The sequence below is a fragment of the Cyphomyrmex costatus genome, unplaced genomic scaffold (genome assembly GCF_001594065.2).
Source record: "Cyphomyrmex costatus isolate MS0001 unplaced genomic scaffold, Ccosl1.0 scaffold275, whole genome shotgun sequence".
Lineage (NCBI taxonomy): Eukaryota > Metazoa > Arthropoda > Insecta > Hymenoptera > Formicidae > Cyphomyrmex > Cyphomyrmex costatus.
The window spans coordinates 852,726-875,908 of record NW_017276855.1 but is presented as its reverse complement, the minus strand read 5'-3'; the positions used below and the strand labels follow the sequence as shown (position 1 = coordinate 875,908).

Sequence of the window (23,183 nt, the reverse complement as noted above, 5' to 3'; positions counted from 1 at the left end):
AGGAGAATCGATTAAATTATTTCAATTGAATGTTCAATTAAGTTTTTCATCAAATTTTTGATTAAAAAAAATACGAACAAATGCTTCAGATCTAATTGTTTTTTAAATGTACTTTTTAAGTCGATTGAGTCTAAAGATAAAATAGATCTTTGATATTCAGTCCTGCTGTATAACGTACTAGTACTAGAAAACGCTTATATAATCAGATTTTCGTCTAAACAAAACATGTCATATTGTCGTATAAAACAAATTTCTAAGAGTCATACTTTGTATGACACCTATCTTTTATTTCTATATTATTTGTGCGTTTCCTTACACACAAATATCAACAGTTGCCTAATGCTCGAGAATAAACGTTAACCAGTAGAAAGTAGAAAGATAATTTTCGCGGAAAAAAAAAGAGAAGAAGAGGTCGAAGATTAAATGTGTTTCTTAAAGTCTACGTTTTGATTTTCTCTCCTTATTACGCTTACTTCTGTAAGAGAAAAAAAAAGAGAGAAAGATCCGACAGAGAGATCCAGTCTTGCTTATTATGTCATAATAATGCTCAGCGGAAACACATGACTAAAGCTTTTTCTTTTGTTCGCGAGCTTGTGTACCGTTTTGCCTTAAATTATAGTCAATTTATAAAATTGTTATGTACAATAGAATATCTCTATTCTGTTTTCCTTTATTGCGAATCTTTCTATTCTAAAACAGGATAAAGTGTCCACGTGAATCGAATCTATCTCCCCGCAGTACGGATGATATTACGGACATTTAGAGGGAGAAAGAAGTACGGGAAAAAATGGAGCAGAGAGTAGCAAAAAAGCTTAGAGGAATCAGAAAATAGAATAAAAAGGAAATTGTTCCTTTGTGCCGCTTTTCCTCCACATATTTGTTATAATCGCACGATGTTGAGAAAGAGAGGACGAGGCTCTTCGATCCCGACGATACAGAATAGAGACTCTACTGTACATACTAGTTATACTATAAAACAATTTTTTTCTTACTAACTAATAATATGCATAGCATTACATTATGATTAACCATACTTGTACTTCAGATGTATATAGCTTTACAGCTACATTTAACGTCTGCCACTTCGAGATTCGAGATTGGCAAGCAAACGCGGTATAATAATTTTATTATTATACTGGTATCATATGATTTACTTACGCTTACTTATATTGGTCCCTAACATTAAAAAAAAAACTCCGCTAATATACTGTTGTACAATAATGTGCTTTAAATTAAAGACAAAGAAGAATCTAGCCTCTGTAACTACCGTTTAGCCGAAGGAAAGCTATATTGCATATATTTAAAGAATACTTAGTACGTACTTCAACATTTATCTTTGTACTTCAGTGTAAGTTGCATTTGTTCCATTTTTTGTGCATGCTGTTGCTCAAGCTTCTTGGCTTTCACAGTATACTGCTCGTCGTTTGCCAGACAGCTTTGTTGTGCTTCTTCAATGGCCTTTTTGTATCCTTCCTCGATACGTTTACATTCACGCAATAGAAACTCCCGATTATTCTCCGCATGGCTCTAAAATTCGAACATGTTATATATAGATGTCTCTTAGGAAAAAAAATTGCTAGATGTTGGTTCTCATATACGCACCTTGTAATTATTTGCAGTCTGTTTCGCCTTTCGATATTTGTTCTTCAAATGCTTTTGTTTTTCTACTAACGTCTTAAGCTCATTATTTAATTTTCCTTCAGTGAATTTCAACATCTGTATCTCCTCATCTTTCTCCTTCTCCTTAGCTTTACTTTCTTTTAGTTCAGCCATCCATTTGGTCATTATCTCAGCCATATAATTTCTATCCTCCTCAACTTGGTTTTCTTTCTCCTTTAAAGCAATGTTCAATTTCTCGATGCATAGCCTTCGCGCTTGCAGCTCTTTGTTGCAGATCTCTACTTTTCCTATAATTTGACTGATTTGAATGACCTTCATTTTCTCTTCTGTTATCTCCTTTTGCAGCGTTTTTATCTCCTGATCCTTTTCGCTGCACTGTTTTTGCAACTCTAATATGGTAGTTTTGTACTTCCCTTCCAACTCCTCTAGCTCCTTTCTATTTTGTTCTCCAATTCCTCTCAGTTCTTTTGCTACTCTCTGTTCCATTTCTTCCCGCACTTCTTTCGCCATAATCTCCTTCATCTTCTGAAAGTCCGTACTATCGCCCGTACTGCGGGGAGACAGATTCAATTCCGCAGACACTTTATTCTGACTTTTAACAAATTGTTCAAACTGTTTGGCTTGATTTCGCAATTTTACCACTAGCTGATCTCTCTCGTCTTTTATCTTCTCAAATTCTTTCAATAATCTGTTTAGTTTTTCGTCCTTACTTCGTAGATCATGTTCGAATTGTTGTATCCTCTGTTCCAATACCATTGATTCGTTCATACGTCCTTCTTTCGAGTTACTCAGCTTGGATAATTGTGCGACCGAATTTTTGTGATGAGAGAGTTCTTTTTCTAGCTCACTTTTTGAGTTTAATGTACTTTCGCTACTTTTCCGCAATCTTCCCTCAAAGTTACTAACTTTTTTTTTCGCATTGAAGAGTTCAGTTTCTAATTCAGAGATCTTTTCTTTACAAGTGTTTCTTTCACTGATTAGATTGTCGTATTGATTTTTCAGTGTTTCGTTCTCTGCTTGAAACCGAGAAATTTTTAATTTTACATCGTCCGAATCTTCTAATTTCGCGGTACGTTTCAAATTCAATAACTCCAAGTCTAGTTTGGAAATTTTTGCCAGAAGATCCTTTCTTTCATTAGCAATCTTCTCGTATTTCTTCTTCCACGATTCTTGCGTAATTTCCATTTGCGCTATTTTCAATTTGGCGTCATCTAACTCGGTCTGATAATCGGATAACTTTTTTTGTTCTTGAACAGCAATTTGAAGCTTCTCTTCCAAGCGTTTGCAATCTTCCTCTAACTATAATAGAATGGAATAATATTATTTAGAAAGATTTATAAAGAATAGATTTTTAGATATATGAAATAATTAAATCTCAAATATAACAACTTTTATACCTGGTTAATTTTTTCTAAATGTTCAGAACAATGATCCGGCAAAAGAAAACTTATTTCTTGATTTGGATGCGCATTTCGTAGTTCGTGCAACGCTTCTTCTTTTGCTTGAAATAGAATATTAATTAAATTTAAAAAAATTGAGACATTCATCATATTTTTCGTGCAAGAAGTTTCAAACTTCTTGCTTTATATGATTCAATACTTACCCCTTTCTATTTCTGAATGTATTTTTTTTACATGATCCTCTTTTTTTCTTCTTTCGTACACGAGATCTTTTTCTAACTCGATTATTTTACTTTTGAAGTCCTCGCATTCCTTAGTTAATTTATTACACAATTTAACCTGCGTTTGTAACTCATTCTCCAATTTCTCCATATCCTTCTGATGTGATTCAATTGCAGCATATTTATTTTTCAGCACTTTAATTTCGTTTTTGTGCTCATTTATTAAATGTTCTTTCGTCCCGCAAACGTTTATATACAATTCTTTTACACGATCTAACTCTTTTTGTGTTTGCTCTAATTGTACGCTAAAAATAAAAATTCCATTTGTATATATATTTGCATCAATTTATTAATATTTATTATAAACATTTTTATTGAATACGAGCGTAGCACAGTGGATAGCACGCGAGTCTACCATGCTAGAGGACTTGAGTTCGATCCCCGACAGATCAAGAAATTTTCGTGCGCTCATTGCGCCTCTTCGGTGGTCTGGCAAATCACCAAAAGTATCTATTGTCAAGAAAACCTCTCGAACTGTCATTTGGAATCGGCGTTAAAATGTAGGTCTATGTATCACTAACGTGTGCACTAGGCATATGTACAACAAGTAGGCTCTATCCCAACTTTAGGATGATACATCATCGAATGAATGAATGAATGAGCATTTTTATTAAATTAATATATGTATATAATAGATTTTTATTAAGTTATATTTAAAAAAATTAAGTAATTAAAAACAAAAACGATACTTACGTCAATTGCACTATTTCTATATGTGCTTCTTGCTTCACTCTTTCTACAGCTTTAGCATGTATCTCCAGGTACTCTTTGTTGTACTCATCGACGGCTTCCTTTTCTTGTTGCTCCGTAGTCTCCTGATGCATTTTTCTGAGTTTCTCCTGATTAATAGCTAAAGCCTCCTCTAATTTTTGTTCCAAATTAATCTTCTCGTCGCGCAACAACTCATACTGTTTCTTTACATCATTCAAATGATATGAGAGTTTTTGTATCTTAGCATTTGCTTTCATGGCTTCGTCCGTTAATAAAGATTTCAATTCTTCTTCTAGCTCTTTAATTCGCTTGCGCGCATTCATTAATTCGCTTGCCTTTTGCGCTGTTTCCTGGCGGTATGTATCAGCTGATATCAAAGCTTCATTTAACTCCTTCTCTTTTTGTGATAAAGTATTCTCTAAACGATTAATTTCTTTTCTTTTTACAGCTTGACCAGCAATACATCTAAACAAAAATAACATCGCGTAAAAAATAAACAGCAAGATTAACACAATATTTAATAAGAAATACACATTTTAATGATAAATATATTTAAATGGCACTTACCTACGTAGTTCACCTTTTAATTTATTTGTAATATCATCAACGGGTTTTGATTTTGATTTATTATACAGTTCACCTAATTTCATTTGCCTAATTGAGTCTGATTCATCCTCTAAAGTAGTGACCAATAACGAATCATATTGAGCAACTTCGTTTTTAGCTAATTCCAATTTGTTCTACAAGTAATTGATAAGTAAAGATCGCTAAATCAATTTCTTATAATCATTATATTTAAAAAACTGTAAAAAATAAATTACCTGTAAATCCTGTACGTTTTTATGCAGATCTTCTTTTTCTTGAATCAACATTTTTACATGTGCTTGTAACTGCATCACTTGCTGAACATTATTAGTGGTCATGAGATTGCGACATTGGGTTTGACTATCTTGTAAGGCTTGTGCCAATCGATTCATGGTGTCACCCTTCTCCACCATAAGAGCCTCGTGTGCTCTTCGTGCATCATCCAATTTATGCTCAAGAGTGACACATGACGTTTCCTATTAAAAGTTAAGCAATATGAGAATTAAGTAAAATTAATTAAATCTGTAAAGAATATTACAAAAATGTGCAAAATAATTTTCATAAAGAAAGAAAAACAGCATAGTTTAATATAATTAAAATTAAAATAAAGATATATTAATGCCTATTTCCATCTATAATTTTAATCTCGTTTCAATTTATATATTCTTCTTTTTCAAATTTTTTAAACTAGAAAAAATTAGAATAATCTTGAATCCAGATTAAAATTAATTTACATTGATGAAAACGGATATAAATGTATTAAATATGCATCTGTGCATGTAAAAAATTATGCTGAAGTGTAAGCTATAAAGAAATATGATTTAAAAAAAATATATATATATATATAAACAATTTTGTAATCGTGCAATCGCAAAGATAATCAACAGAGAACTTGCCCAAATACTATTGTTGTCGATGTCCTTATTGAGCAACTATAGCAAATATAATTACAGAGAGAATATATACAAATATACGATATCAATTCTTATATACAAATACATATGTATATGTACAATACGATATATAATTTAAGAAAAAAATTTAATAATACCTTGGCGTTTAATTTGTCTGTAAGAATATCTATTTGCGTCTGCATATTTTTCATTTCTACTGCGTGTTTTTCTTGTGCCTGTTTCAAAAATTTCTCTTGTATCTTATCATTTACTTGCAACACTTGTGCTCTTTCCAGTACAGCAATTTTTTGTTGCAAATCCATGACAGAGCCTCTCGCGATATTTAGATCTTCCGTCATCTATAAAAACAATTTTATTGATATTGATATATTCAATACAAATAAAATGCGAATATGCATCTTACATTTTGATTCGTCTTTTCTAAAACCGCATTCCTTTCTTTCAAAGATTTCATTTGCATTTGCAAATCAGATATCTCGGCTTTAGCATCAACTAAAAAAAATTAAAAGACTTCAATTAATACAATAAATTGTTATGACATGTAGCTCTGATGTGTGAAAATGATCAACTTGTAATCAACGGTTCTGAGTTCAATCCTAACTCTCATTTCTCATCCCATAATTATGTATATATACATATATGTTTCAGTTTTATACTATAAAAGATTGTTCGCGTATAAAACATAAATTGAATAATAGCTTTCCGAATAAATCAAACTTAATTCGAAAAAGGAGCATACAAAGTCTACCCCAGTTATTACAGCGAAATTATACAATAATTTATCAATTAAAAAAAAAGTGATAATATAATAAACGTTTCAATCTCTTATTCGATCGCCTTCATTTGGATGTTAAAATGATGTCTTTGATGTTAAAGTAACATCAAAATGATAACAAATAACATTAGTTTGTTTGCTGAAAAAATTAATTGATAAATTATAATTTTGCGGTAACAATTAGCATAGGCTTGGTATGCTCCTTTCCTGAATTAAGTATAAAAGATTGATTGAAAAGTTAATGGACATGAGTAAAAAAGGGAGGATATAAGGATCCATAAGGAGAACACAAAATCCATTTGACTACTCTAAATAATAATTTGAAGATTTTTTTCCTTACCTAATGCCTCTTGCGCTTGATTTCTCGATATGTTAGTTCTATCGACTTCCGCCTGTAAGAGCATCAATCTCCTACTCATTTGGTTCTTTTCATCCTCTTTTTCCATTTGCAATTGTTGGAGCTCTTCCGTCAAACGACTGATCTCCCGCATTCTGACCATATATAATATTTCCAGTTGTTCCTTACTATTATACTCCGACGTTTTGTACGCTACAGCGTCGTCTATTGGCCTACCATTCGGACTAGTCTTATAGCAATGATTCATGTGATCCGAAGTAGCATTGTCACCTCCGCCAAACTCATGAATCTGCTTACTTTGTACATTATTTTCATACGTGTCATTAATACCGTTATTGGAGTATTTGTGGGATATATGAGTATTGTAATGATTGGATGGCGTCTCATAGTTGCAAGAATAATTCTCACTGAACGTACGTTCCTCGGCTGACTGCGGGAGTATCTTGCGAGGATAGCCGGTTGGTGGTTTGGCCAATTCGTATGGCGTCTCAATGATGCTGTTGCTATCATTAAATCTATTGTTACCATACGGCGTCCCTGTTTGTCTGTACAAATCAAAGTCGGTCTGCACGGTCCCACTACCAATTTCGGAGTCGGATCTATGATTCGTTATCACGTCATGGTCGTAACTGTTTAGATTATCCACATGATCATAATTGTTCAGATTTTCCACCCGATCGTAAACACCAAATTCCTTCTGCAAATGTGCCACTGCTACCTGTTCTTTAGGCGTAATTGATTCCAGACCAGAGTTGACCATATTGATATGATCAGTGTCTCTGGTGTTATCTTGATGACTACTATTGATGGAACTGATGTCATCATCATTTTCCAAATCATCAAATTCCTCGTCAAGCCGATTCTGTATCTGCAAGAACAAGAAAGTACATACATTAAAATTTCGTTTGTTCATACTTCTCTTTCTTTTTATTGTTTTATATATACACACACATTTATATATAAAATTCGTCTATATAAAGCCCATGGCATATAAGAAACTTAATGCAGTAAGTGAATTTAATGTTATGCATTGTCTACAATGGACAGTAGCAGTAGTGGATTAAGGAGTAGGCATAGAAATAAACAAATTATAATCGAATTTGAGAAGGATAATTAACTATGATTGGTCGATTGAAGACAACGCATTATGATTTCTTTACTGCTCAAGCCTTACTACCCTATGTTGATGATGTGACATGAGCATGATTACATATAATTCTGTGAATGATTCCTCCTATCATAAGACAATATATATCATTAATATATCGATTGTTTGAGATAAAGTTATACAACAAACTTTCATCCACTCTTTCCTATCTGTTATACACATAATAACACTGCTCGATAGGGACTACCTCTACACACTACCTCTAGTTTACACCTAGAACTTGATACTACTAACTAGTAACTTCCTACTAAATTATCTTAATTTCGGTAATGTATATAAACATATATCATACATAGCTATTTAAACTAACAATAATAATAATTAATGAGCAAGTGAGAGTGATTAATTATCACCACACTATAATTGGTGCATCAAATAATAATGTAATTTGTATTCCTACTTCTTACATACAGTATGGTATATACATAGTTAATTCTTCATTCTAAAAACAAAGAATTAATTGTGTAAGAAGTAAAAATACAAATTACATTGTTATTTGACACACCAATTACAGTGTAGTAATAATTAATCATTCCCACTTAGTGGTTCATTATAATTAGTTTGAAATTCAAGAGTCTAATTAAAGCACACAATACAGCTATTTAATTAATCATCTAGATATACAATGTACCAGCTTAGTACACCATTCTTCAAATGCATTGTCGAAATTAAAAGATAATTTAATGGAAAGTTACTACGTGTATTATAAGTATATAAACTAGGACTCTTATATCGTTCTCCTAGCATAGACAGCAGATCTCAGAAAAATTTCTCTGCAATAAAATTTGACACTGGTGAATACACCAGTGGATAAATTACATTGTGTTGTTCAACGATTTCTACACAGAGCAAAGTGTGATAATAAAATTTCTCTCTCAATGGCAAAGTATCCTATATACAGGTAAAGGATTTCCGCTGATGAAAGAGAAGAATTGAACCAAAAAAAAAAAAAAAAAAAAAAACGAGCGACGTTACCTCCTCGTTGAGCCGCCTCTTGTCCTCCTGCTCTTCGTCCTCCTCGAGTCCCTGCGTCACTGTGTTAATGTGAATGCTGTCCGAGCCCTGAAACAGGCTCAGACCCGGGCCTGGCTCCATTCCCCAGGCTAGCCCTCGCTCGTTGGCCGAGACCGCCGAGGGAGCTCACGACGGACTAACGACCGCGTTTATTGTGCGTAGCATATTTTTGTTTATAACGCCATAACCTTGACGCAACAAGTAGGTCACACCGTGTGTGTACACACACGATATTACGCGGCAGCGGGCCCCGCTATCGCGTCGCGACGACAAGGATCGCTGCTGAAGGATAAGCGTTGCAACGCGCACATTCCTCGCGGGAATCTCACGGGACACGGCCACCGATCGCGCTCGTTATCGCTGGCTGTTACTGCAGACGCTGCCGCGCGATTATTTACACCCGCCACCCTGCATACGCCGCGCACATACGCGAGAATCTCTGGAGCGCGCGCGCTTGTAAACAATCAGCGGAGAGTCGGTCGTATGTAACATACATACAGACGGTATACCGTAGTACGCGAGGCTCGTAAGCGGAAATGGGCTCCCGCGACCGTCGCTTGTCTCCGATTGGTCGCCGTCGACGGTTATCACCCAGCTATCACTAGAGCGTGACCGCCCATTTAGCGCCTCTACTATAGCTTCACTTTTCCTTCTCGAGCGATGGTGTAGGTGCTTTACGAAATAATTCCTCGTATTCTCCTGTTCTGCAGGCCCCATCAAGTAGGTTCTTTTTCTTCCGTCAATCCTCTCGCTTTAACTCCGGGCCTCCGGGGCTGGATTCGGGGAGACGATATTAGCGCTATATTTGTCTCATTTTAATCTTCATCGTCCATTAGACGCGAGACAAGGACAGTACTACACAAATGGCGCTAATAGCGCGCTGCCCGAACGCAGCACGGATCTACTCCGTCTACATCTGTCGGAATGTTTATCGTAAGTGCCTTACGATCCTTGCGGCACCAATCAAAAGCGCTGTAATGCACATTGACGTTTCTAATTGGCTATCGTATGAATCGTAAGGAACTTACGATAAACATTACGATAGATGTAGGTATAGGCTTTACAATATATGTTTTAAGATGTGTATTTTTTTAGATATTTTTATTATATAAATACTGTATAAAAAAGTATATATATTACTGAAAAATTACAATTTTTTCTCTGCAGTTATTATTTCTATTGATGATCAAACTCAGATGATAAATATTTAAATTACAATTTTTAATAAAAATCGAATATTAATTTTTAAACACATATATATATATATATATATGTTATACGTGTTACGAAACTAATAAATTATGAAATTAGTACCGTATATATTATCAATTAACGGGGTTGCCAAGGTAATGTTCATTCAAGTCTATATCTGAAAAAATCGAATGAATCGAATGTTAAACAAGAATGACATGACAGAGAAACACTTACTTGCCAATTGACTTTGAAGGTAGTAATCTGAATGTACCTGATGTGTCCCCACGCGTCTCTATGACTTGGATGAAAGTTCGTTCTTTTTAGCTAGCATAAAATTTAGTTAGTAATCAGCACGAAGGTATTTGTTGTAGATTAAGAAAAAGCTTCAAATATTGGAAAAATTTTAATAGAGGTTTATAAATTTACCAAAAGACTCAAAAATACCTTTAATAATTCAATCTGAATTTATATTTGAAAAAAAGGGGGAAAAGTTTGTGTCAAGTAATCGATTAATGTTGGTCTCAGGATACTCGAGCAAAGAACCTTATAGGTTCTTTTGACAGGCAACAGGTAACGTTTGATTTTACTTAAACTGCAGTTTTTGTACGAAATTTATTATTATTTGTCGTTATTGTGATCGATTGCAGAGCATTGCCAAACATAGCCAACTCTAAAAGAGACTAGAATAATCCTTTCTACTGCTGACGGTCCAATTATGTTTCTAGGCTATCACGTTTTGAGAACCTCTGCCTTATACAATAGGAGACTCTCTCGTATGTAATGTATCAGTAACCACTGGAATTGCACTCTTGAGAGGAAAAGATATTTATCAGCGCAGACGTAACGTGGGACCAAGAGTCTCGTGGACGTGGAGATAAAGCAGTTTCCGATATGAAGGCTCTAATACAGCGAGTGTCAAATGCTTCAGTTTCAGGTAAAATCGGATTTATATACACATATTTATAGATGAATCTGCATAAATTTGGATCCCTTGCGTAATAAAAAAAAGTTTATGATGTGTATTAGGGAATCAGTGTATTGGCAATACTTGCAATTTATGTGTGATACAGATTGATAAGAAGTAAGTTGAATTACATGAGGTCTCGTATGACAACAGTTAAGGTCCAAGTATAATTTTTCAGTTGACGGCGAAGTTATTAGTAGCATTGGAACTGGACTGTGCGTGTTAATTGGCATAAAGAGAGATGATGGAGTAGCAGATATGAAATACATGTAATGAAAAAACATTAATGAATATAGTTACGTATACATGTGTACAGTTGAACGTTAATTTCTCTGTCGCAGTATAAGAAAGCTACTGAATATCAAAATTTTTGAGGATGACAAGGGTAAAAAATGGAGTGCCAGTGTAAAGGATAAGAAGTACGAAATCTTGTGCATTAGTCAGTTTACATTAGATTATGTATTAAAAGGAAATAAATTAAGCTTTCATAGAGCGATGCCTGCCCAAGAATCTGAAACCTTTTACATGAATTTTATTACTAAACTTCGTGAACAGTATGTCCCAGAATTGGTCAAAGGTAATATAACGGACTAATACAAATGATTTTCAGTCTTTTTACATTTTGCTTGGATATGCAACTTGGATAAAGCGAATTGTTGAAAATTTTTTTATTTTTAATAAATTTATACAGATGGTAAATTTGGTGCAAAGATGGAAGTTAGCATACAGAACAGTGGGCCTGTAACACTGGAAATAGTGTCCCAAAACACCTCTGACCCTAATGTAGAAAATGAGGAAACATCTGATTAATTCAAGCATCTATTTATGTGTATAACAGATTTTTCAATAAACCGATATTGAATAATATATAGTGTATATAAGTTTATTTAACCTAATTATCGTTTTCAATCAATTTTTGCTTCAAGATTTAAATTAAATTTTTAACACTGATGTTATAATCATATATGTAATATAAAAATTAATAAACATACTTATTTAGGTATTAATATACATACATGTATCAACTGTAGAGATCAGCAATTTATTTTTAAATATAATATGTATTAATTTTTATTAGAACATTTATATATATGGTAGAACTTCGTTGTTTATCTTTGTACTAACTACAATTATCTGAACTCCATTTATATAAAAAATTTAGTCTCAGTTCCAAATATCCAAACTCATAGTTAAGCTCTTATTATTCTGCCGTAATTATAATTATGACGTCATAGTTCGAATGATAAAAGCTTGACGTGTTCCACTCTAGTTTTCTGAACGGCAACTACTATTATCGGAACTAATAGAGGGGAGGCTTGTTATTAGTGAACTTCTATTCAAGTCATTTGATTATCAAAACAACCTTGTTCCTCAACATTGTCCGAATAAACAAAATGTTACTATATATAAATTATGTTTTTTAATATATTATAGTTTATCATAATTCTAAATAATTAAAACGACTGAAATATCAAATTGAATTGGTCTCATATTGAATTAAATTTTACAATTTTGTTTCAGACGCTGACTAGTGAATTGTGACATTAAATAATCTACACTTAACAATAAACAATGGCAACTTCTGAAGAGAAAATGAACATTACACAAAATGAGAATAATAAATCAAGAAGACAAGATCAAGGCAAGTGCAGATTTATTTTCAGTATATAAATATATTATTTAAAACATTATTAAAAATTCTACAAAATTAATTTATTTTAGATAAGAAGATTGTACAGACCGGTGCAAAAAATACAGAAAACATAGGCAGAGTAGATAAACCAAAAGTATGCGAATTATCTGTTCCTAAAAATGATACATCCGTTATACGACAGGTATAATATTTTTTCTTGTAACAATAGTGTTACATTATTAATATTCTTGTAATTCTTGTCATTCTAGGCACGCGATAGTCAGACAGATCCTGAGGATACAGAATCTATAGAGCAACTGAAAAATCAGTTAGGTGTATTGATGGACCAGTTGGCCACTCTATCAGCAGAAAAGTCAAAAATGGAAGCAAACTTTCAAATGGATAGGAAGCAATTGCGAAGCGAACGTGATGAAGTAAGATGAGAAATTTGGCATCTGTTCTGTTATCAGGATTGTTCAATTGAGTCTTAATATTTGCAGTGTGAAAAAGTAATCAAAGATCTGAAAGACAGATTGAAGAAGGCACAAAATGTCAATCACTCCGAAATCGAACATGTAAAGTGCAAATTAATCATGGAACGCCATGAAAGAGAGAAAGAACACATCGATCTCGTCAAAAAGATAAAGTAGTGATTTAATTTTATGTAATTATATAAAATTATACCATTTGCGAAGTGTGTCTATATGATATAAATATAAAAATTAACAATATTTTCATGATAAGATTGTATACAAAAGTATATCCACGATTTTTGCAGAGAACTGCAGAAATTATTATATGACGAGCAACGCAGCAAGGAACAGCTGGAAGTGCAATTGAAGACTCATCTCGCAAATAAGACACAGTGCAAGATTCTCGAAGCCGAGTTAGAAATTACCAAGACCAAACTCAAACAGGCCGAAGAAGCGGCAAAGGAGACACCACCGCTTCTTCTTTCCTTACAAGCCGAGATGGCTGTGATGAAGAAGCAACATTTGAATGCGATTCGTGAAGTAAAATCTGCCTAGAATTATTAAATACGTTACGCGAAAACTGTTGTTGGGTATAATAAGTTAAGCGATACGTTTTGATGTAGGAGCAAAAAAGAGCTGCTGTTGCGGAACAGCAAGCGAGAGGATCAGTGATCGTGCACGAGGCAAGAGTAGCTGGCTTAGAGGCTCGTTTAGCTGAACTCTCCGACATCGTTGGAGGCTATGACAGGCTTAGGCAACAGGACCAATTAGCTATTCAGAAATTGAAGGACCAATTGGCTGCTTTGCAAGACATCGAACACAACGAAGTCGCGACGTCGAGTAATCACCCGGAGGAGATTATTTCCAAGATAAGATCTTTGTATACCCGCTTACTAGATCTTGACAACAAAAAGGAAGACTCAGTCTATGTAAAGTGTAAGTTAACACGTTTGATCAAATATAAAATAGAATAAAACTATTTGAATAAATAATTTAAATATATTTGCGTTTTTATATTTAGCACTATTGAATAGTTTGGATTTGCGGGATGAGCTTTCTGATTACAAGGAGAAATATAGCGCACTTCTACAAGAATTTGAAGACTATAAACAACAAACAATGTGCAAATATAACGTGTCATCCAACATCCGTAATACTCAGCAAAGACACACTTTGTCTTTGATGCATGATAAAGATCATGATAAAACTCAATTGAACCTCCTTAAAGTCCACAACAGCAATTTGGAGGAAAGAATACGTATGATTAACAATGAAATGTTAAATAAAGAGGAAACTTTACAGGAACAATTGAAGCATCAACAAAAGGTAATTATTTTCGTAATAATCCATGCCAAAAATGATAAATTTTCAAATCTCAGTAACTTTCATTGAAAGTTTTAACATATTTTTAGTCTTTTTATTATAGTTAAAAGAGAATAATAAACCGAATTATATACCCTTAGCTATTTCAAGAAGAACGCTCGAAATTAGAGCAGACGTTGCATCAAAAAGATAACGAGTATCGCAATAGAATATCCGTACTAGAACAACAGTTATTACGACAAAGAGAGAGATCTATGGCTCTTGTAGAGGAAAAGGATAAAGAGATAGTGACCTTAAAAGCATCGTTTCATGCATTACTACCTAATAAGGAAACTGCTGCTACAACAGAAAATAAGACACATTTGAAAAGATATGAAAATACCATCGAGCCAGTTACCGATTTAGTAACGGGATTACTGACAAACGATAGCCCTCCGATATTGCATTATACTCAAGAATTAGCCAGGAAGGAGGTTCAAGTATCATCATCAAGGAAGAAGATTCTGGAATTGGAGGCAACATTGAGAGAGCAACAGAGAGAAGTGCTCCATATGAAAGAACAGCAACATGAGGAAATTAAAAGGTTAAAGGCGCATATCACTAGGTAATAACACAATGTCGAGAAAAGTAATTAATAAAATAAATATTTAAAAAAAACCCCCCTTGATCTAGAATGGCATAAACGTGATTGTAAGAATTTTCTAATCACAGTTGAATATTTTTTTCGTATTCAACGTAATTGGTAAATTCTTACAACTATGTTTACACAATTGTAGATCGGGCTCTACATATAAAATTGATAAAAAAATTTATATTACAGATTGGAAGCGTGTAAGTCAAGAGAAGGTGCTAATCTAGAATACCTGAAGAATGTATTTATAAATTATTTAACGACGAATGATGTATCGAGCAAACGACATATGTTAAATGCCATTTCAACAGTATTGCGTTTTACACCTGATGAGCTGAGTAAAATTAAACATTAAGAATAGATATTTTTTTTATTACACTTCTCACATAAAAAAATAAATACATATGAACGGCTATAAATTCGAAATACCGGGATTAAGTTCCTTCCTGTGCTTTCAATTCCTCTATGAGCCGTTTCCGCTCTTCTGCTCTCCTTAGATTAGCTAATACGGAACTTTCAAGTTCAGCGTCCGACATTCTTGTCTGCTGCGTCTATATATGTATAACATAGAAATGTTACAAAATAAGATTGTGGCAACAGTAATACAATAGTGCAAATAATACATACAAATATATTAGGTGCAGAAGAAAAACTGACAGAAGCACATGGCGTGCTATTGAAACATGTGGTTGTAGGAAATATAGGTTTTCTAATGTCAGGATTTACACTGCTTGCAGCACTAGTTGAACGTTTCTGTGTATCCCATAATCCACGTAATGTTAATGGATTTTGGGCTAAACCGATTTCTGCTAAAAGCGCTGTTTCCTAAAACAAAACATTTTATTAAAGAATTTTGTTGTATAAATTCGGATTGTGTATATACAGTCTTATTGGCTGTATTTAATAGAAGCAACTTTACAACAATTTAAAGATTCTTTGATATAATTGATTTTTATCCTTAGTTTCTCATTGAATTTAAACGTATAAATCGATTATATTAAAGACTCTTACAGCAATTGTAAAACTGCTTTTTCTGCTACACACAGCCATTGTTCCTTTATCAGTATCTTACGAACTTACTGCTGCAATTTTATCTTCAAATTCAATCATGGCACTGCCTTTTTTTGTAGATGATATAACAAGAACCGCTACATCCCCATACTGCAGAACAATAATGATTAAAAAAATATTTAACACATAAAACTAAAAAAATGGAATTAAAACATGATATTACCTTGGAAAACATTTTATGTAAATTATCATAATTATATCCACCATTTGTCAAGTCACCATTTTGTACCTTCCATCTAATTTTGATTCGAAAGTCTCCCACATTAGATGTTGAATCATCTGATGAGCTCTTAAGCTTTTCCAAAAAAAGTTCTCGTGTAAACATCATCTCTTCTTCTATTTGCTTATACCACTCTTGCAATCGTTTTACTTCAGCCTGAATATAATTATATATGTTATATATCTGAATTAACAATCAAAAAGTATCTCAAAGTAATTTTCAACAAAATTAAACTGGTATACCTTTGTTCGTTCCTCCTCACATTTAGGATCAGGTTTAGGATCAAGTGATCTTTTGTAAGCCTCCTCACGTGCCTCCAAGTCTTCCTTTAATTTTTTCCTCTTGGCATCAAACTGTCTAACTCGCTCTTTTGCCTGCTTCCTGGCAGCAATGGCTTGATCATACGCTACCTTGTTTCACAACATATTTTTAACAAATTAGATCATCTATGAGACTTTCTAGAAGTCTAAGAAAACAGATATTTGATGATGAAAATGTTAATGAATTTTGAGAAGATGTTGATATACTTACTCTGGCGTTTGTGTCTGTCAATATTTCCAATACTCTCGAGAGTTCTTGAAATAATTCTGCGGCTCTTGGATTGTCAGGGTTTTTGTCAGGATGGCATGTCAAAGCTTTCTTGCGATATGCCTTCTTGATCTGAAAATACGAACAACATCAAGTGTTTTCTTTCTCAATACTTTCTTATTATAAAATATTTTATTTCATTACAAAAAGCGTAAACATGTTTGTAAAGTAAATCCAAATCCTTGAGAAACAAATTAAAAGTACAAACCTCTGGCATGGAAGCTGTTGGCTCCACACCAAGTAATCCATATAGATCCGTTTGTGTAATTGCATCCATGGTAAAGGTAAAATATAGGGCAATCCTCTTAAAAATCGATTAAATTAGACTCATTCGACGCGTTTTTGCATAAAACGAAAGAATTTCACAGAAATAAGCGTCGCTCTGGCCCGCGAACCGAGATAAAGGTTAGGTAAAGACTTGGTCAGACCGACTATATCGCTATGAGCATGCGCTGTGATCACGTGTGCAAGTTTTTGCTCCCTCTCTCTCTCTCTCTCGTCCGAGCTTATATTTTATTCCTTCCTCTCATCACAGATATAATCTTTTATTCCTCAATTTTGTGATAACACTTCCAATTTTTTTCACAAAACAATATCCTCAAAACGAGTCAGATAAACCTGATATTAAACACTGTTATTATTTAAGTTATTAATCTCACTTTATCCTTAGCCCAACACACGCATTTACACAATTACGCGTGTAAGTGACTTGCGCTTACGTAGATGCATGCATACATGTATTACTAGTGCTATCGATAATGCTTCTATATATGCACGTCGAATAATCGTAGGCTCAAATACAGGATGATTGCGAGAAACCTACTCCGAAATGTTCCACGCTTTCGACGCACTTTGTTGCAGGTATTACACCATATTACACCATGTGTGCCGTAAATGAATAATTACTCATTTGTCCTTGTAATTCATAACAACATACCTAAGTCGAATTTACCACTCATGTTGGTATGCGATTCACGCAAACGCGTTCCTCTAACTGCAGGCCTCTAACATCACTTTTTGACATACTCGCACGACTGGCAATTATTGTTTTCACTGTTTTTCTTTCTTTTTTAAAATGCGATATTCTTGCGCGAGTAAGAATTTGTGTGATTGGTACGATAAATATCCCAAAGTAGCAAAGTAGCAACATATAACATACACTATAGATTTTCAGCATTGGCAGTAAATTTCGAAACACAGCTTAATGACGTCAATAAGACAAATCGCTTATTGACATTAATAAATACATATTGAGAGAGAGAGACATTATTAGGAAGTCATTTGACTTCATCTTGTTACTTGGGATATATTTTGCCATACTTATACATTATACAAAATGTTTAGATATTAATGATAAAAATTCTTATATTTCAAAATAATAGTAGCTAAGTTAAAAAGGGCACATAAAAGAGTCAAATAATAATTTGAAAAGTATAAGAGGTCAAGAACTGAAATATATATTAACGACGCAGAATACAAAACAATTATTACATGTTTCGGCCTCTTAATTAGGCCATCTTCAGATAATCAATGCGCGTAATTTAACTGTACCCGCAGTGAGAAATGGCAATGGAATCGATGTCGAATCGATGTCAATTCGACATCGATTTGAATCGACATCAATTCAATGTCGATTCCATTGTCATTTCTTACTGGGATTATCATAATATAAATTTAAAATAAGAATAATTTGTGTGACGCATGTTTACAGCCAGCGTAGATATAAAAATCAAATATTTTAATTCTTGATCTCTTATATACTTTTCAAATTATCTAACTCTTATGTGCCCTTTTTTAATCTATTATAGTTTTTTTTAAATATTAAGAGTCCTTTATTATTATTATTTATTATTTAATTCTTTTCATATTTTTCAGATATTTTCATAAAAATTTTTCATTTTGAATTTATAAAAATTTCTGGAAGAATTTATTTTAAACTTCAGATTTTATAAATTTTCTTTAAAAATTATAGAATGAAAAGTTTTCAGAACATCTCACAATATTTCAAAACACATAAAATTATTTTAAAAAATCTAAAAAGATGTAGAGTTTTTCAATAGTTTTAATAAATGTTTTAATTTGTATATAAAGTCTGAGCAATTTTTTGAAAAGTTATAAAATTGTACACAAAAATTCTAAAATTTATATAAAAATTTTGAAAATTAAAGAATTCTAAAAAAAATTTTTAGGATAGCTATAATAAATACCGATAAGAACATGCCGTAACAGTCAAGCTGGATCTTGGATGCTTCTAACATATATTTTCGTGTGAATTTTATATACTATGTATGTAGATTCTTAAATGCGCGCCGAAATTGTTTTCAGACTTACAACGCAAACTCTATTAAACTATCATATAGTATTATCACGAGTTAAGGATTTTTTCCGATTGCAGTTGTGTTCAACCTAAAGTAAAAAAAAAACAAATACAAATCATGAAATAAAATTTTTTTGTATTTTAAATTACCCTTATCTATATTTACTAATTATAATTATCAAAATATGCGAGATACTGCACGTAAGTATAAATATCATTTCGACAACGTTTCATACGACGTTGCCAAATCCAAATGTCAATGCCCCCAATCTTCACCACTCATAGCATCTTGGATCTTAATAATGTTGAATGACATTAAAATTTATTTATATATAATTATAGCTATATATAATTATAACAAAATGTAAATAAATCAATAAACAAATAATAAAAATATTAATAAAATAGATGACTTAATATAATAATTAATTTTTCTCTCTTCCTCTTCTTTATTAGTATCTTTTAATTTCCAGATAAAACATTACAGCACCGGTTCAAGCGAGCCGCAATTCATGGGAATCAGTAATACCTTCACCAATAGTATTCAATTCGTCAATGAAGAAAATTATGAACCTATTCCAATATATAGGATTTTGGAATCTTCACAAAAGACTAAATTACCTGAAGATAAAAAGGTTTGATTATTATCACAGTTATAAAAATCACATTGTACAATTTAAAAAAATCTAAGGACATATAAAAATGTATAATAATTTTAAATAACAACAACTCCTGTATAAATCGAATACAAACTCGAAAAGAAAAGGGCACTAGGAGTCAAGCGCAGATAACTTTACGCAATTGCTGATATATTATATATCAAACAAAACTTCTTTATTATAATAATTATGCTAAGGATATATATTTTTTCAAGTCACAACTTCAATTATCATATATGCTTATATTTTGACTTATAATATTTCTATACAAAATTCTATATGTATAGAAAAGAATAAATTGTTTAACTCATACACGCACGCACATATGCACGTATACACACACATACACACACAATAAAGTAATAATATTTAGTATTAATTATAAATAAAATTCTGAATTAAATTAAAAAGTAGACGATACCGAAATAAGGCACAGAAAATCAAATTATTTTTGTGTTACAGTTAAATGAAGTATATCTGGAAAAAATGTATCGCGATATGGTGACCATAAGCATTATGGATAAAATAATGTACGTGTTGCACAGACAGGGTCGTATATCATTTTATATGACCAATACAGGCGAGGAGGCTGTACAAATCGGCTCGGCCGCTGCTTTAACTCTAGAAGATATGATTTACGCACAGTATCGTGAGGCTGGTATGAAATTACATTATGTGTTATCCATCTATTGTTATACACTAAAATCTATTGTTATAATCTAAAATATTGTATATCGACATATGTAACAGGTGTGTTGCTGCATCGTGGGCAACCCTTAGAAAAGTTTATGAATCAATGTTATGGCAATTGCGAGGACGACGGCAAAGGCAGGCAAATGCCGGTACATTATGGTTCTAAAGAATTTAATTTTGTAACTATTTCATCTCCATTAACAACGCAACTTCCACAAGGTATTAACATTTAGAAATTTATCAAATAGTGCCGACAGTTGTTGCTTCACTTCGGTTGTCATAATAAACAAAAAAACGTCCTGACACGAAGATCTTTATTATCATAGCTGTGGGAGCTGCCTATGCCTTTAAATTGGACAAAAAAAACGCATGTGTGGCTTGTTACTTTGGCGATGGTGCAACGAGCGAGGGCGATGCCCATGCGGCGTTCAACTTTGCTGCTACTTTATCATGTCCCGTTATTTTCCTCTGGTAATTGTTTTAAAATCCCTATTCTTATTTTATGAAATAAATGATCATATTATTTCAGTCGAAATAATGGATATGCCATCTCCACGCCAGTCTTGGAACAACTTAAGGGAGACGGTATCGCGGCCAAGGGCCCGGCTTACGGAATTAATACGATCCGAGTGGATGGCAACGATGTACTCGCAATGTACTATGTTACAAAAAGTGCTAGGGAGTTCTGCATAAAGGAACAGAAACCTGTTTTGATAGAAGCCATGACCTACAGGTGTGAACGAATACTAATTAATATATGTTTTTAACTAACGCGATAGCTAAAATCATTAATAAAATAATAATACGTAAAATAAGATTCAAAGCACAGTAATGTCGAGTATGAATCACGATAGTAAGTTAAAATTTTGGTAACTTTCTTACTGGAGTACTTCCTATAAAGCGAAGCTTTTATCTAATTGACAAGTTACACAATGTAAACAATTTTTTTTTTAGAATCGGACATCATAGTACGTCAGATGACTCCACAGCTTATCGATCGATCGACGAGATTTCTCAATGGGACGCTCATTCGCCGCTTGCTAGGTTCCGTCTGTATTTAGAGTCACTTGGATTATGGTGTGAAAAGAGAGAGCAAGAATTAATAGATTCTACTAAGAGAGAAATTTTTCGTGCCTTTGAAGAAGCGGAACGAAAATCTAAGCCACATTGGAGGAATCTGTTTACGGATGTCTACAAAGAAATCCCTGATCACATCAAAAAGCAAATGAGTTTAATGGAGAAACATCTCGAAGAATTCAAAGAACATTATCCATTACAATCTTTCACACAAACAAAATAAGAGAGACTATATCGTATAAATGTGAATTTTATACTCTTTTATTTTAATAATATAAAGCGCTAAACAATTAAACACATATTGTATAAGAGCATTCTTTACTTTTTCTTCTCCTTGCCTTTCATCTCTATTGTTTTATATTGTTCGCAATTTCTTTATATTTTTCCATTCTAAATTCCTTTTTTGCTGCATTAAGCAGTAGATTATGAAGTAAATTTCGTTCATGCGGATTGTACTGTTCTACGCTTGGGTATATGTTACCTGAAAAAAAAATGTAATTGTATAAGTAAAATTTTCATTTGATTTATTAAAGAATTTTTAGAATAAATTCTATACCTCTAAGTTCTAAAATTGCCCTGTTATAGGGGATTGCGGGATATATATTTGGTGCTTTGTGAAGTTTTGTAAATGAGCTGGTATAATTCTGATATCTCGGTACAAGAACTTTGAATAGTTTATGTATCAGTTGCTTTTCCAGTATCCAAAAATTTGCCAAGTCCATTGTTTCCTTATGTGTGGATCCATGGCGTATCGCTTCAAATATCAACTATAAAATAAAACGTCATTATTAGATTTTTAATAATAAATATATATGAAATAAAATTCAGAGACAAATAACATCACAATAATATGGATCAAAATAATTCATTAGAATTATTAATAAACATACAAAATTTTATGACTGCAAGTTAAAGTTGTTAATAAGACCACAATATACAAGATGATACAAAATGTAGAGCAAGATATATCGAGTGTAGGTCGCAACAGCAAGTTAAAAATAAATGAATGCCGATCACAATCGTTCATGCTCTTTGAACTTGTTGAGAAAGAAACGTGTCTTTGTTATAATAAACATCGTGTCTATCTGCTGAATAATACAATGCAAATATATTAATGCACATGCCTGATCAACATAACCCCTGGTTTCATCAGCTCTTTGATAATTTAACTCGAGTCGCTCGTATTTAATCAATGCCGTCAGGGTTTTTTGGAATTTGCGAAGTCGTCCTTCTGGACCGTCGATGTTTCGGAACTTCCGACGTGGCTTGACATTGTACCTTAATTTATTTACTAAATTCTCGACGTTTGCTTGATTCATGTTCACCGACCATTACCAATGTTTATTCCGAGTGACGTGATCCGGTTTGCTCTGAATCAAGAGATCCAGCGGATTCAACAGCTGTGCGAATATTTGCTGTTATTGGTGTAGTTTTCTAGGTTGTCCAATCAGATGCGTAGATTTAAAAGAATACACCATTAAAACCCATTCTACAATGGGCAGTAGCTAGTGGAT

The 23,183-nt window shown here is 33.0% G+C and overlaps 6 protein-coding genes across 8 annotated transcripts; 3 read left to right on the top strand and 3 right to left on the bottom strand.

The window, feature by feature from the left end:
• Nucleotides 1-1,175: 1,175 nt before the first annotated feature.
• LOC108774867 (centrosomal protein of 152 kDa) lies at nt 1,176-9,342 on the bottom strand. Of its 2 annotated transcripts, XM_018541082.1 has the most exons (12): nt 8,788-9,342; nt 6,627-7,512; nt 5,915-6,003; nt 5,649-5,849; nt 5,494-5,529; nt 4,834-5,073; nt 4,580-4,752; nt 3,995-4,477; nt 3,224-3,546; nt 3,018-3,121; nt 1,603-2,919; nt 1,176-1,527 (listed from the first exon to the last, which is right to left on the bottom strand). In XM_018541082.1, the coding sequence occupies exons 1-12, from the start codon at nt 8,905-8,907 to the stop codon at nt 1,324-1,326; spliced, it is 4,176 nt and encodes a 1,391-aa protein (XP_018396584.1). In that variant the 5' UTR covers nt 8,908-9,342; the 3' UTR covers nt 1,176-1,323. The 2 variants fall into 2 exon arrangements, with proteins under 2 accessions (XP_018396584.1, XP_018396585.1); XM_018541083.1 differs by lacking the exon at nt 5,494-5,529.
• Nucleotides 9,343-9,469: 127 nt separating this feature from the next.
• Nucleotides 9,470-15,463, top strand: GCC88 (GRIP and coiled-coil domain containing 88 kDa). Of its 2 annotated transcripts, none has more exons than XM_018541084.1 (11): nt 9,470-9,546; nt 10,746-10,954; nt 12,506-12,626; nt 12,707-12,819; nt 12,887-13,051; nt 13,118-13,263; nt 13,396-13,630; nt 13,714-14,026; nt 14,112-14,416; nt 14,554-15,017; nt 15,234-15,399. In XM_018541084.1, exons 3-11 carry the CDS (start codon nt 12,557-12,559, stop codon nt 15,397-15,399), a joined length of 1,977 nt encoding a protein of 658 aa, XP_018396586.1. In that variant the 5' UTR covers nt 9,470-9,546; nt 10,746-10,954; nt 12,506-12,556. The 2 variants fall into 2 exon arrangements, with proteins under 2 accessions (XP_018396586.1, XP_018396587.1); XM_018541085.1 differs by lacking the exon at nt 9,470-9,546 and adding an exon at nt 10,294-10,590 and having other exon boundaries at nt 15,234-15,463.
• On the top strand, nt 11,260-11,844 carry Dtd (D-aminoacyl-tRNA deacylase). The gene is made up of 2 exons (XM_018541087.1): nt 11,260-11,561; nt 11,676-11,844. The coding sequence occupies exons 1-2, from the start codon at nt 11,480-11,482 to the stop codon at nt 11,792-11,794; spliced, it is 201 nt and encodes a 66-aa protein (XP_018396589.1). The 5' UTR covers nt 11,260-11,479; the 3' UTR covers nt 11,795-11,844.
• Nucleotides 15,434-17,322, bottom strand: LOC108774869 (dnaJ homolog subfamily C member 17). Its single transcript, XM_018541086.1, has 7 exons — nt 17,132-17,322; nt 16,867-16,995; nt 16,578-16,745; nt 16,279-16,491; nt 16,125-16,205; nt 15,672-15,869; nt 15,434-15,595 (listed from the first exon to the last, which is right to left on the bottom strand). The coding sequence occupies exons 1-7, from the start codon at nt 17,198-17,200 to the stop codon at nt 15,479-15,481; spliced, it is 975 nt and encodes a 324-aa protein (XP_018396588.1). The 5' UTR covers nt 17,201-17,322; the 3' UTR covers nt 15,434-15,478.
• Nucleotides 17,323-17,447: 125 nt separating this feature from the next.
• On the top strand, nt 17,448-21,975 carry BckdhA (Branched chain keto acid dehydrogenase E1 subunit alpha). The gene is made up of 7 exons (XM_018541011.1): nt 17,448-17,784; nt 19,714-19,875; nt 20,362-20,557; nt 20,650-20,811; nt 20,919-21,063; nt 21,122-21,325; nt 21,547-21,975. Exons 1-7 carry the CDS (start codon nt 17,728-17,730, stop codon nt 21,890-21,892), a joined length of 1,272 nt encoding a protein of 423 aa, XP_018396513.1. The 5' UTR covers nt 17,448-17,727; the 3' UTR covers nt 21,893-21,975.
• Nucleotides 19,789-23,042, bottom strand: mRpL17 (mitochondrial ribosomal protein L17). Its single transcript, XM_018541010.1, has 4 exons — nt 22,794-23,042; nt 22,226-22,436; nt 21,992-22,150; nt 19,789-19,861 (listed from the first exon to the last, which is right to left on the bottom strand). The coding sequence occupies exons 1-3, from the start codon at nt 22,986-22,988 to the stop codon at nt 22,017-22,019; spliced, it is 540 nt and encodes a 179-aa protein (XP_018396512.1). The 5' UTR covers nt 22,989-23,042; the 3' UTR covers nt 19,789-19,861; nt 21,992-22,016.
• Nucleotides 23,043-23,183: the final 141 nt, after the last annotated feature.

Bases quoted from the DNA above. Each gene is read 5' to 3' on its own strand.
- LOC108774867 (XM_018541082.1), bottom strand. From the start codon at position 8,907: ATGGAGCCAGGCCCGGGTCTGAGCCTGTTTCAGGGCTCGGACAGCATT. The intron at 6,004-6,626 runs GTAAGGAAAAAA...AATTTTTTTTAG, and splicing joins TCAAGCGCAAGAGGCATTAG to TTGATGCTAAAGCCGAGATA. The intron at 5,074-5,493 runs GCAAGTTCTCTG...AACTTTTAATAG, and splicing joins TCGACAACAATAGTATTTGG to GAAACGTCATGTGTCACTCT.
- Dtd (XM_018541087.1), top strand. From the start codon at position 11,480: ATGCCTGCCCAAGAATCTGAAACCTTTTACATGAATTTTATTACTAAA. The intron at 11,562-11,675 runs GTAATATAACGG...AAATTTATACAG, and splicing joins TGTCCCAGAATTGGTCAAAG to ATGGTAAATTTGGTGCAAAG.
- GCC88 (XM_018541085.1), top strand. From the start codon at position 12,557: ATGGCAACTTCTGAAGAGAAAATGAACATTACACAAAATGAGAATAAT. The intron at 13,264-13,395 runs GTAGTGATTTAA...CGATTTTTGCAG, and splicing joins GATCTCGTCAAAAAGATAAA to AGAACTGCAGAAATTATTAT. The intron at 13,631-13,713 runs GTAAAATCTGCC...GTTTTGATGTAG, and splicing joins ATTTGAATGCGATTCGTGAA to GAGCAAAAAAGAGCTGCTGT.
- LOC108774869 (XM_018541086.1), bottom strand. From the start codon at position 17,200: ATGGATGCAATTACACAAACGGATCTATATGGATTACTTGGTGTGGAG. The intron at 16,996-17,131 runs GTTTGTACTTTT...TCGTATTTTCAG, and splicing joins CAACAGCTTCCATGCCAGAG to ATCAAGAAGGCATATCGCAA. The intron at 15,870-16,124 runs GTAAGTTCGTAA...GTTTTGTTTTAG, and splicing joins TTGAAGATAAAATTGCAGCA to GAAACAGCGCTTTTAGCAGA.
- BckdhA (XM_018541011.1), top strand. From the start codon at position 17,728: ATGATTGCGAGAAACCTACTCCGAAATGTTCCACGCTTTCGACGCACT. The intron at 20,812-20,918 runs GTATTAACATTT...TTATTATCATAG, and splicing joins AACAACGCAACTTCCACAAG to CTGTGGGAGCTGCCTATGCC. The intron at 21,064-21,121 runs GTAATTGTTTTA...ATATTATTTCAG, and splicing joins TGTCCCGTTATTTTCCTCTG to TCGAAATAATGGATATGCCA.
- mRpL17 (XM_018541010.1), bottom strand. From the start codon at position 22,988: ATGAATCAAGCAAACGTCGAGAATTTAGTAAATAAATTAAGGTACAAT. The intron at 22,437-22,793 runs GCATGTGCATTA...TTTATTTTATAG, and splicing joins CCAGGGGTTATGTTGATCAG to TTGATATTTGAAGCGATACG. The intron at 22,151-22,225 runs GTATAGAATTTA...TTTTTTTTTCAG, and splicing joins GGCAATTTTAGAACTTAGAG to GTAACATATACCCAAGCGTA.